Raw genomic sequence first — 12,561 nt, 5'->3', positions numbered from 1 at the left:
TCCACAGGAAAAAACCAATTTTAGGGCAGGCGTGAGAAGTGTGCTCTCCTGGGTTCTGCAGCCCCTGCCCCTTGTTCTAGAACATTCTCTGGGCAGCTCTGGGTGAGAGGGAAACCCCTTCAGGGAAACATAAAGACTCTTTCACTGGGTCTTTTCTTACAAGGCCAAAAGGATAGTTTTCACCTTTGAGGATAGTTGAGTTCAAGACCAAAGTCCAGAAACAAAAATGACCAAGAGAATATGACATCTGATTGACAAGAAGGATATTTTATTGAGAGCTGATCAGGTGCAGGGAGAAGAAAGAATGGGTGTGAAGGCAGGGAGATCCTCCTGGGGGTCCTGGAGCTCTAGGCCCCCAAGGGTGAGAGGACTCAGGTCCTAGGAGCACTCCGAGGGGGCCACTGTCTTCTCCACGGTCTTCCCGTCGTGCGTGACCTGGCAGCTGTAGGCGCTGGCGGACTTCCAGTCTTGGCTGGACACGCTCAGGTAGCTGCTGGCCGCGTACTTGTTGTTGCTCTGCTTGGAGGGCTTGGTGGTCTCCACGCCCTGGGTGACGGGGGTGCCATTTGCCTTCCAGGCCACCGTCACGCTGCCCGGGTAGAAGTCACTCATGAGACACACCAGTGTGGCCTTGTTGTTGGCGAGCTCCTCAGCGGATGGCGGGAACAGAGACACGGAGGGTGCAGACTTGGGCTGACCTGTGGGTGCGGGAGGGGCAGGAGGGGAGAGGCTCAGGGTCCATCCTGAAAGCTCCTGACCTCGGTCTTCCTGTGGGCACAGTGTCCTGAGGACCATGCAGGACCCCGAGGGCAGGGGCCTCTCTGGGTGTGAGAGTCCATGCCGTGTAGAGCAGTTTGGGGGGTTCCTAACTCAACTCCCCATGTTCCTGAGAAACCCTGAGCCTGGACACCTGCCATCACCGTCCTTGTGGGCCCCATTCTGCCCCCCACACATCTGACTGTCACCCTCTGGCTCTGCCTTCTCCTGGTATCTGACCGGGCCTGTCTGTGTCTGTCAGTCTGTTTGTCCCACAAAAGATGATCTGAGCCCTCTGCCCTCCTGCTGGTCCATCTGTGGACACCTCTGGCCTGATCCTCTGTGCTGGGGGCTTTGAAGCATCGGCCCAAAGGCTCAGTTTTTCACCCAAATCTATGTCCCTGTAGCTTCTCTAACAGGGCACACTTTTAGCTGATGAATCAGAAGTCTGTCTGTCTGTCCTTGGGTCTCTTTCATTCTACAGTCAATAGCATCCCCACAGATTGCTCCTATCACTAGAGCTTTCGTGCCATAGATTCTGCATTTCCTTGAGCAAGTCTAAACAGAGACCAAAGGCCACCTTGTCCTCATACCTGTCCTTCCATGACCCTTCCTCCAGCACCTTCTCCTCCCCCCTGTGTCCTTCCTCCTGCAGGCTTCCCTGGTGCGAGGATGGTCAGGACTCCGCATGCCAGCTCTATGCAGGCCCCGGGAGCCCTGCACCCCAGCACCATCCCTGACCCTTGTTCATGAGCCCACAGTCCCTGAGACCTGCCCTGAACCTCTGACTTGTACGTCTCTAGTCTTGGTCACCCTACAATGTTCACGTGGTTAACCCCTCAGGCCTGCTTATCCTCCCGTCCCCTTAGGATGTGAGCAACCATTGACCCCCAGAAAGAAATCTGGTACAATAGGAGCCCATCAGAGGAAGACAGAACAGAGCCCGTCTAGAATCCAGCAGGTCCTGGCAAACAGATAGAAGAAACCACAGGTCATCCTGTCCATTCCTCAGTCTCTGGGGTCAGAGGTGAATGGCTGGTGGTGACCTTGGAGCGAAATAGGACAGAAAGAACGGAGATGGGAAGAGCTCCGGGCCCCAAGGGCTGGGATCCTGGTTGAAGCTTGGCCACAGGCTGAGATAAGACCCCGCAAAAGAGCAAAACTAGCAGAAAATTGCCCCGACTGCTCAGAGAACAAGGAAGGATGGGGAAGGAGAGACTCACCTAGGACGGTCAGCTGGGTCCCTCCGCCGAACACAATACACTGTGACACAGGCTCATACAAAAACCTCTCTCTGGGAGGCCCTGCCCCACCCCTGAGCCCCCCACCCCCTCCCCCTGCAGCTGTGATGGAGGAAGCCTGGGCCACTGCCCCAGGGGGTGTCTGGTCTGCAAGGGGCACACACACTGTCCCCCCATTCAGACCAGCAGGTGACAGGATAGGGGACAGGGTGCATTGCAAAGCGATAGCATTGTTGGAAGCAATTCTCCCAAAAGAACTTGGTGTCTGAGAGGCTGTTTCCACTGCGGTCTCCTGGGATTTGGGATGAGTTTGGAGGGCGTTTATTTCACTGTGAGTGAGCTCCATGGGAACGGGTGGCACATCTCTCTTATGTCCAAACAACCCCAATCCCAGGGGCAGGGCATGAGGGGAGGGCGGCCTGTAATCCCTCTCCCCCTCCCTCCCCTCCGTGGAAGGGCAGGCTGGGCTGTGTAGGATTATACTCCCAACCTATGTCCCCAGCCATCTGATCCAGACCTCTGGCTTATGGTCCCTATTGACAGCCTAGATAGGGATAGCAGTGGGGATGTCAGGATGGCACTGTAGTCTTTGCTAACCTGACCTTTAGGGTGACCTTGGGGGTGTCCTCTGCCTTCGCTCCCAGAGTTGGAGTGGTGTGGGGGTGCTGTGTCACCAGGAAACTCTGACCTCGAGTAACCCACAGGCCACACGCCCCCTGCTCTGAGCTGGTCTCACCTGCCCTTACTCGGCTCCTGAATTCCAGGGGATATGCCCTCCCTGGGATGACACTGGATGCCCATTCTGTGCCCAGGACGGTGCCCTTTCTAATCCATCAAGGACAACTCCCAAGTCTACTCCACCTGAGATGCTGACCTCACCTGCTCCATCCTTAAACCAACCCCCAAAACTCTCACGTTGATCTGACTTCAGGGTTTGAGACCTTCATGATGGAGGTCCCAGGCCTACGCTAGGGTCACCTTGAGCCTGAGCCTGACCCAAGACGATGTGAACATAAACTGAGCTTCCTTGTGCCTCACCCTCAGCCCATGTTCCCACACCAGTGAAGATGAGTCCCAGGCTCCCTGAGTTGGTAGAAGGAATGAACGTGATGGGGGAATTGTTAGGATCCATGATATTTAACTGTTTCTCTGCTGCAGGACTAGTCAGTGTCTTTCCGTAGCTAACGTGCATTGGCAGAGTTTGACAAGCGCCCCATGGGAGGCACTGTTTAAAGCTTTCCCTGACTCTGAGCTGATGGGCCAACCATGAGCCCCTCACCTGGAAATGGCTTCCCATTGGGCTCCATGATGGACAGGGAAGTTCAATGTCTGTTCCCAATGACCTCAGCCTTGGCTCTATGATTTCCTTCCCAATATATTCATCTGTACCTCACCGTACCCTCCTGAGACTCTCTTCAGTTTTCCTTGATTGCCCCTTAGGGTGCTCACATCTTTGTCACTGAGCCCCTGTTCCTTTCCGGGGGACAAGGACTGCGTCCCAGGGGCCAGAACCACAGGAGAAGTTCCTGCTCTGGGTCGCAGCTCCCATGGGCACTCAAGCTCATTCAGGACCCTGGTGGGTGAGTGGATGGACCTCAGGTAGGTCCATGTCATGTCATTCCTGTCCTGCTCTTTATTACCGACCCTTCAACCCAGAGACCCTCCCCACACAGAACACACATTCGAAATGTCAGATGAGAAATGACAGGAGTTTATTCAGGAGAAGGGGAAAGGGGGAGGGATGGCAACCTGCCCAGTCTGAGTGACCAGGGCAGAGACTCAGGGGGACAGTGGGGAGCGGGGGAAGGGGGTGTCTGACTGAGAAGTGTCCCAAGAAGTGGGGACTCAGGTCCTAGGAACACTCCGAGGGGGCCACTGTCTTCTCCACGGTCTTCCCGTCGTGCGTGACCTGGCAGCTGTAGGCGCTGGCGGACTTCCAGTCTTGGCTGGACACGCTCAGGTAGCTGCTGGCCGCGTACTTGTTGTTGCTCTGCTTGGAGGGCTTGGTGGTCTCCACGCCCTGGGTGACGGGGGTGCCATTTGCCTTCCAGGCCACCGTCACGCTGCCCGGGTAGAAGTCACTCATGAGACACACCAGTGTGGCCTTGTTGTTGTTGAGCTCCTCAGCGGATGGCGGGAACAGAGATACGGAGGGTGCAGACTTGGGCTGACCTGTGGGTGCGGGAGGGGCAGGAGGGGAGAGGCTCAAGGTCCATCCTGAAAGCTCCTGACCTTGGTCTTCCTGTGGGCACAGTGTCCTGAGGACCATGCAGGACCCCGAGGGCAGGGGCCTCTCCGGGTGTGAGGTCCATGCCGTGCAGAGCAGTTTGGGGGTTCCTACCTCAACTCCCCATGTTCCTGAGAAACCCTGAGCCTGGACACCTGCCATCACAGTCCTTGTGGGCCCCGTTCTGCCCCCCACACATCTGACTGTCACCCTCTGGCTCTGCCTTCTCCTGGTATCTGACTGGGCCTGTCTGTGTCTGTCCGTCTGTTTGTCCCACAGAAGATGCTCTGAGCCCTCTGCCCTCCTGCTGGGTCCATCTGTGGACACCTCTGACCTGATCCTCTGTGCTGGGGACTTAGGGTCTTTGCCCTCAGGGTTCGGTCACCCCCCCCAACCCCCAATCTACCTGTCCTGGACTTTCTCTTAAGTTAGTATGAGTTTTGCTGCTGAACAAAATGTTTGTCTGTCTGTCCCTGGGTCTCTCTCATTCTACAGTCAATGGAGTCCCCGCTAGTCGGTCACATCACTGGAGCTTTTATGCCAATAGTTGTACGTTACCTTCTGAGAGGATGTTCGTCCTGCAGAGACCAAAGACCACCTTGTCCTCATACCTGTCCTTCCATGGCCCTTCCTCCAGCACCTTCTCCTCCCCCCTGTGCCCTTCCTCCTGCAGGCTTCCCTGGTGCGAGGCTGGTCAGGACTCCGCATGGCAGCTCCATGCAGCCCCGGGGAGACCTGCTCCCCAGCACCTTTCCTGGCCCCTGTTCATGAGTCCACAGTCCCTGAGACCTGCCCTGAACCTCTGACCTGGGTGTCTCTAGCCTTGGCCCTGGCATGTGGGTCACCCTAAAATTTCTACCCGGATCCCCTCAGTGCTTCTCTTCCTCTCTTCCCCTTAAGACAGGGGCCACCGGGGACTTGCAGATATAAATCTTGTCCCACAGAAGCCCATCAGGGAAAGACAGAACAGAGCCCAACTAGAATCCAGCATGACCCTCGCAGACAGACAGAAGAATCCACAAGGCATCCTGTCCATTCTCCTATCTCTGAGGTCAGAGGTGAATGGCTGAAGGTGACCAAGTAGGACAGTAAGAACAGGGGTGGGAAGACCTCAGGTCCCCAAGGGCTGGGATCCTGGGTGAAAGCTTGGCCACAGGCTGAGGCAAGACCAGAAAAAGAGAAAAAAGAGCAGAAAACAGCCCAAACTTTGTAGGGGAGCAGGGAAGGAGGGGGAAGGAGAGACTCACCTAGGACGGTCAGCTGGGTCCCTCCGCCGAACACATAACACTGTGACACAAGCTCATACAAAAACCTCTCTCTGGAGCCCACTCCTGAGCCCCCCCACACCCCCGGCTCCCCCTGCAGCTGTGATGGAGGAAGCCTGGGCCACTGCCCCAGGGGGTGTCTGGTCTGCAAGGGGCACACACACTGTCCCCCCTTTCAGACCAGCAGGTGACAGGATAGGGGACAGGGTGCATTGCACAGGGAAAGAATTCTGGAAGCAGTTCTCCCAAAGGAATTAGGTGTTTGACAGGCTGTTTCCACTCTGTTCCCCTGGGATGTGGGATGAGTATGGTGGGCATCTGTGTCACTGTGCGGGACATTCCACGGGAACGGGTGGCACACCTCTCTTATGTCCAATCACCCCTAATCCCTGGTGAGAGCATGAGGGGAGGGCAGTGCGTATTCCCTCTGCCCCCTCCCCTTCCAGGGAAAGACAGGTTGGTCTGTGTAGAGTGTCTACTGGCAACTTCCTATGTCCCCAACCATCTGATCAAGACCTCTGGGACTGTAATCTTTGTCAACCTGCCCTTTAGGGTGTCCCCTGCGATTCTTCCCAGAGGTGGAGTGGCGTCGGGGTGCTGTGTCACCGGAGAGACCTGACCTTGCTGTAACCAACAGGCCACACTCCCCTGATCTGAGATTGTATGACCTGCCCTTACTCCGCTCCTGAATTCGAGTGGATATGCCCTCCCTGGGGCGCAATGGATGCCCATTCTGTGCCCAGGAAGGTGTCCTTTCTAATCCATCAAGGACAACTCTCATGTCCCCTCCACCTGAGGCCTGATATCACCTGCTCCATCCTTAAACAAACCCCGAAAACTCTCACGTTGATCTGATTTCAGGGTTTGAGACCTTCATGATGGAGGTTCCCAGCCCAAGCTAGGGTCACCTTGAGTGTGAGGCTGACCCAAGACGATGAGAACATAAACTGAGCTTCCTCGTGCCTCATCCTCAGCCCAGCTTCCCAGCACCATGAGTTCCAGGCTCCCTGAGTTGGTACGGGGTGTGAGCATGATTGGGCAATTGTTAGGTTGTATGATATTAAACTGTTTCTCTGCTGTATGACTTGTCAGTGTCGTTACTGACATAACATGCATAGACAAAGTTTGACAAATGCACCATGGGAGGCACTGTTGAAAGCTTTTCATGATTTTAAGGTGAGGAGTCAACCTTCACCTGGTAATGGATCTCCCATTGGGTTCCATGATGGGAAAGGGAAGTTCAATGTCTGTTCTTAAGGACCACAGCCTTGGTTCCATGATTTCCTTCCCAATATTTCCATCTGTAGCCCACCTTGCACTCCTGGTCCCTCTTCAATTCTCCCTGATCCCTCCTCAGGGCTCTTGAATCCCTCTCACTCAGCCCTTGTCCCTTTGCAGGTGACCAGGACTGCGTCCCAGGGGCTGTTCCCACAGGAGATGTTCCTGCCCTGGAACGCAGCGCCCATGGGCACTCAGAGCTCATTCAGTCCCTGGTGGGTGAGTGGATGGACCTCAGGTAGGTCCATGTCATGTCATTCCTGTCCTGCCCTTTATTACCGACCCTTCAACCTAGAGACCCTCCCCCACACAGAACACACATGCGAAATGTCAGATGAGAAATGACAGGAGTTTATTCAGAAGGGGAATCCGGGAGGGATGCCGACCTGCCCTGTCTGAGCGACCAGGGCAGGAGCCGCAGGGGGACTGTGGGGAGCGGGGTAAGGGCGGGTCTGAGGGAGAAGTGTCCCCAGAAGTGGGGACTCAGATCCTAGGAACACTCCGAGGGGGCCACTGTCTTCTCCACGGTCTTCCCATCGTGCGTGACCTGGCAGCTGTAGGCGCTGGCGGACTTCCAGTCTTGGCTGGACACGCTCAGGTAGCTGCTGGCCGCGTACTTGTTGTTGCTCTGCTTGGAGGGCTTGGTGGTCTCCACGCCCTGGGTGACGGGGGTGCCATTTGCCTTCCAGGCCACTGTCACGCTGCCCGGGTAGAAGTCACTCATGAGACACACCAGTGTGGCCTTGTTGTTGTTGAGCTCCTCAGCGGATGGCGGGAACAGAGACACGGAGGGTGCAGACTTGGGCTGACCTGTGGGTGCGGGAGGGGCAGGAGGGGAGAGGCTCAGGGTCCATCCTGAAAGCTCCTGACCTCGGTCTTCCTGTGGGCACAGTGTCCTGAGGATCATGCAGGACCCCGAGGGCAGGGGCCTCTCTGGGTGTGAGAGACCATGCCATGCAGGGTAGTTTGGGGTGTTCGTAGCTCAACTCCCCATTTTCCTGAGAAACCCTGAGCCTGGACACCTGCCATCACCGGTCCTTGTGGGCCCCGTTCTGCCCCCCACACATCTGACTGTCACCCTCTGGCTCTGCCTTCTCCTGGTATCTGACTGGGCCTGTCTGTGTCTGTCCGTCTGTTTGTCCCACAAAAGATGCTCTGAGCCCTCTGACCGCCATCTGTGGGCACCTCTGACCTGATCCTCTGTGCTGGGGTCTTAGGATCTTTGCCCTTAGGATTCTGTCCCTATCAATCTACCTGTCCTGGGCTTTCTCTTAAGTTAGTATGAGTTTTGCTGATGAACAAAATGTCTGTCTGTCTGTCCTTGGGTCTCTCTCATTCTACAGTCAATGGAGTCCCTGCTAGTCGGTCACATTACTGGAGCTTTTATGCCAATAGTTGTACGTTACCTTCTGAGAGGATGTTCGTCCTGCAGAGACCAAAGGCCACCTTGTCCTCATATCTGTCCTTCCATGCCCTTCCTCCAGCACCTTCTCCTCCCCCCTGTGTCCCTTCCTCCTGCAGGCTTCTCTGGTACAAGGCTGGTCAGGACTCCGCATGGCAGCTCCATGCAGCCCCGGGGAGCCCTGCGCCCCAGCACCGTTCCTGGCCCCTGTTCATGAGTCCACAGTCCCTGAGACCTGCCCTGAACCTCTGACCTGGGTGTCTCTAGCCTTGGCCCTGAGCATCTGGGTCACCCTAAAATTTCCACCCAGTTTCCCCTCAGTGCTTCTCTTCCTCTCTTCCCCTTAAGACAGGGGCCACCGGTGACTTGCAGATAAAATCTTGTCCCACAGGAGCCCATCAGGGGAAGACAGAACAGAGCCCAACTAGAGTCCAGCATGACCCTCGCAGACAGACAGAAGAATTCACAAGGCATCCTGTCCATTCCTCTGAGGTCAGAGGTGAATGGCTGAAGGTGGCCAAGTAGGACAGTAAGAACAGGGATGGGAAGACCTCAGGTCCCCAAGGGCTGGGATCCTGGGTGAAAGCTTGGCCACAGGCTGAGGCAAGACCAGAAAAAGAGCAAGAATAGCAGAAAACAGCCCAGACTTTGTAGGCGAGCAGGGAAGGAGGGGGAAGAAGAGACTTACCTAGGACGGTCAGCTGGGTCCCTCCGCCGAACACCCAACACTGTGATACAAGCTCATACAAAAACCTCTCTCTGGGAGGCCCTGCCCACCCTTGAGCCCACCCCCCTCCCCCTGCAGCTGTGATGGAGGAAGCCAGGGCCACTACCCCAGGGGGTGTCTGGTCTGCAAGGGGCACACACACTGTCCCCTCTTTCAGACCAGCAGGTGACAAGATAGGGGACACAGTGCATTGCACGGAGATAGCATTCTTGGAAGCAGTTCTCCCAAAGGAATCAGGTGTTTGACAGGCTGTTTCCACTCTGTTCCCCTGGGATGTGGGATGAGTATGGCCGGCATCTGTGTCACCACGAGGGAGGTTCCATGGGAACGGGTGGCACACCTCTCTTATGTCCAATCACCCCTAATCCCTGGGTGGGAGCATGAGGGGAGGGCAGTGCGTATTTGCTCTACCGCCCTCTTCTTCCAGGGAACGAAAGGTTGGTCTGTGTAGAAAGTCTACTGGCAACTCCCTATGTCTCCAACCATCTGATCCAGAACTCTGGCTTATCTTCCCTCGGGCAGCCTAGATAGGGATAGAATTGGTGATGTCAGGGGGGGACTGTAGTCTTTGCCAAGCTGTCTTTTAGGGTGAGCTTGGGGGTGTCTCCTAAGGCGGGATGGTTTGGGGTGCTGTGTCACTAGAGAGGCCTGACCTTGGTGTAACCCACAGGCCACACTCCCCCTGATCTGAGCTCCTCTCACCTGCCCTAACTCTACTCCTGAATTCCAGTGGATATGCCCTCCCTGGGATGGCACTGGATGCCCATTCTGTGCCCAGGACGGTACCCTTTCTAATTCATCAAGGTCAACTCCCATGTCTACTCTACCTGAGGCCTGACATCACCGGCTCCTTCCTTAAACCAAACCCCAAATCTCTCAGGTTGATCTGACTTCAGGGTTAGAGACCTTCATGATGGAGGTCCCAGGCCCAAGCTCGGGTCAACTAGATCCTGAGCCTGGCCCAAGACCATGAGAACGTAAACTGAGCTTCCTTGTGCCTCATCCTCAGTCCAGGTTCCCAGCACCTTTAGATCGAGGCTCTCTGAGTTGGAAAGGGGTGTGAGCATGATTGGGGAATTGTTAGGTTGTACGATATTAAACTGTTTCTTTGATGTCTGACTTGTCAGTGTCATTGCTGACCTAACATGCATCGTCGAAGTTTGACAAACGCACCATGGGAGGCACTGTTGAAAGCTTTTCATGATTTTATGGTGAGGAGCCAAGCAGGAACCTTCACCTGGTAATGGCTCCCCCATTGGGTTCCATGATGGGAAAGGGAAGTTCAATGTCTGTTCCCAATGACCACAGCCTTGGTTCCATGATTTCCTTCCCAATATTTCCATCTGTAGCCCACCTTGCCCACCTGTGTCCTCTTCATTTCTCCCTGATCCCTCCTCAGGACCCCTGGATCCCTCTCACTCAGCCCTTGTCCCTTTGCAGGTGACCAGGACTGCGTCCCAGGGGCTGGTCCCACAGGAGAAGTTCCAGCCCTGGGTCGCAGCGCCCATGGGCACTCAGAGCTCATTCAGGTCCCTGGTGGGTGAGTGGAGTGGACCTCAGGTAGGTCCATGTCACGTCATTCCTGTCCTGTCCTTTATTACCGACCCTTCAACCTAGAGATGCTCCCACACACAGAACACACATGCGAAATGTCAGATGAGAAATGACAGGAGTTTATTCAGGAGAAGGGGAAAGGGGGAGGGATGACCACCTGCCCAGTCTGAGCGACCAGGGCAGGAGCTGCAGGGGGACAGTGGGGAGGGGGGGAAGGGAGGGTCTGACGGAGAAGTGTCTCCAGAAGTGGGGACTCAGGTCCTAGGAGCACTCTGAGGGGGCCACTGTCTTCTCCACAGTCTTCCCGTCGTGCGTGACCTGGCAGCTGTAGGCGCTGGCGGACTTCCAGTCTTGGCTGGACACGCTCAGGTAGCTGCTGGCCGCGTACTTGTTGTTGCTCTGCTTGGAGGGCTTGGTGGTCTCCACGCCCTGGGTGACGGGGGTGCCATTTGCCTTCCAGGCCACCGTCACGCTGCCCGGGTAGAAGTCACTCATGAGACACACCAGTGTGGCCTTGTTGTTGTTGAGCTCCTCAGCGGATGGCGGGAACAGAGACACGGAGGGTGCAGACTTGGGCTGACCTGTGGGTGCGGGAGGGGCAGGAGGGGAGAGGCTCAGGGTCCATCCTGAAAGCTCCTGACCTCGGTCTTCCTGTGGGCACAGTGTCCTGAGGACCATGCAGGACCCCAGGGCAGGGGCCTCTCCGGGTGTGAGAGTCCATGCTGTGCAGGGTAGTTTGGGGGGTTCCTAACTCAACTCCCCATTTTCCTGAGAAACCCTGAACCTGGAACCTGCCATCACTGTCCTTGTGGGCCCCGTTCTGCCCCCCACACATCTGACTGTCACCCTCTGGCTCTGCCTTCTCCTGGTATCTGACTGGGCCTGTCTGTGTCTGTCTGTCTGTTTGTCCCACAAAAGATGCTCTGAGCCCTCTGCCCTCCTGCTGGGTCCATCTGTGGACGCCTCTTACCCGATCCTCTGTGCTGGGGGCTTCGGAGCATCGGCCCAAGGGCTCAGTTTTTCACCCACATCTATGTCTCCTGCTCCCTCTCTAAACTGGGTGGCAGCTTTTTCTGATGAACAAAATGTCTGTCTTTTTGTCATTGGGTCTCTCTCATTCTACAGTCAATGGCATCCCCACAAATTGGTCAGATAACTAGAGCTTTCATGCCATGGATTCTGCCATTTCTTCTGAGAGGATGTTCATCCTGCACAGACCAAAGGCCAATTGTCCTCACACCTGTCCTTCCATGCCCTTCTTCAAGCACCTTCTCCTCCCCCCTGTGTCCTTCCTCCTGCAGGCCTCCATGGTGGGAGGCTGGTCAGGACTCCACATGGCAGCTCCATGCAGGCCCCTGGGAGCCCTGCACCCCAGCACCATTCCTGACCCTTGTTCATGAGTCCACAGTCCCTGAGACCTGCCCTGAACCTCTGACCTGGGTGTCTCTAGCCTTGGCCCAGAGTGTCTGGGTCACCCTAAAATTTTCACAAGGTTACCCCCTCAGTGCTCTTTTTTTCCCTTCTTCCCCTTAAAACCAGGGGCCCCCGGGGGATTTGCAGAAATAAATTTTTTTCCCCCAGAAGCCCATCAGGGGAAAGACAGAAAAAGCCCCAACTAGAATCCAGCATGACCCTCGCAGACAGACAGAAGAATCCACAAGGCATCCTGTCCATTCTCCTGTCTCTGAGGTCAGAGGTGAATGGCTGAAGGTGACCAAGTAGGACAGTAAGAACAGGGGTGGGAAGACCTCAGGTCCCCAAGGGCTGGGATCCTGGGTGAAAGCTTGGCCACAGGCTGAGGCAAGACCAGAAAAAGAGCAATAATAGCAGAAAACAGCCCAAACTTTGTAGGGGAGCAGGGAAGGAGGGGGAAGGAGACACTCACCTAGGACGGTCAGCTGGGTCCCTCCGCCGAACACATAACACTGTGACACAAGCTCATACAAAAACCTCTATCTGGGAGGCCCTGCCCACTCCTGAGCCCCCCCACACCCCCGGCTCCCCCTGCAGCTGTGATGGAGGAAGCCTGGGCCACTGCCCCAGGGGGTGTCTGGTCTGCAAGGGGCACACACACTGTCCCCCCTTTCAGACCAGCAGGTGACAGGATAGGG

The 12,561-nt window shown here is 56.0% G+C and overlaps 3 gene segments (V, D, J or C); all 3 read right to left on the bottom strand.

Moving 5' to 3' along the window:
* Positions 1 to 254: 254 nt before the first annotated feature.
* On the bottom strand, positions 255 to 6,521 carry LOC102439415. The segment is given in 3 exon segments: positions 255 to 698; positions 5,472 to 5,589; positions 6,480 to 6,521. Coding segments are annotated over 3 exon segments (480 nt in total).
* Positions 6,522 to 7,215: 694 nt separating this feature from the next.
* On the bottom strand, positions 7,216 to 9,712 carry LOC102439112. The segment is given in 3 exon segments: positions 7,216 to 7,577; positions 8,858 to 8,897; positions 9,683 to 9,712. Coding segments are annotated over 3 exon segments (390 nt in total).
* A 920-nt stretch (positions 9,713 to 10,632) lies between these two features.
* Positions 10,633 to 12,387, bottom strand: LOC102438812 (the record flags this gene model as incomplete). The annotated part of the segment is given in 2 exon segments: positions 10,633 to 11,031; positions 12,336 to 12,387. Coding segments are annotated over 2 exon segments (372 nt in total), but the record flags the coding sequence as incomplete, so codon positions are not given.
* Between the last annotated feature and the right edge of the window lie 174 nt (positions 12,388 to 12,561).

The sequence above is a fragment of the Myotis lucifugus genome, unplaced genomic scaffold, assembly GCF_000147115.1.
Source record: "Myotis lucifugus unplaced genomic scaffold, Myoluc2.0 scaffold_3141, whole genome shotgun sequence".
Taxonomy (NCBI): Eukaryota; Metazoa; Chordata; class Mammalia; order Chiroptera; family Vespertilionidae; genus Myotis; species Myotis lucifugus.
The sequence above is the reverse complement of the archived record's forward strand: the minus strand, read 5'-3'. Positions and strand labels throughout refer to the sequence as shown.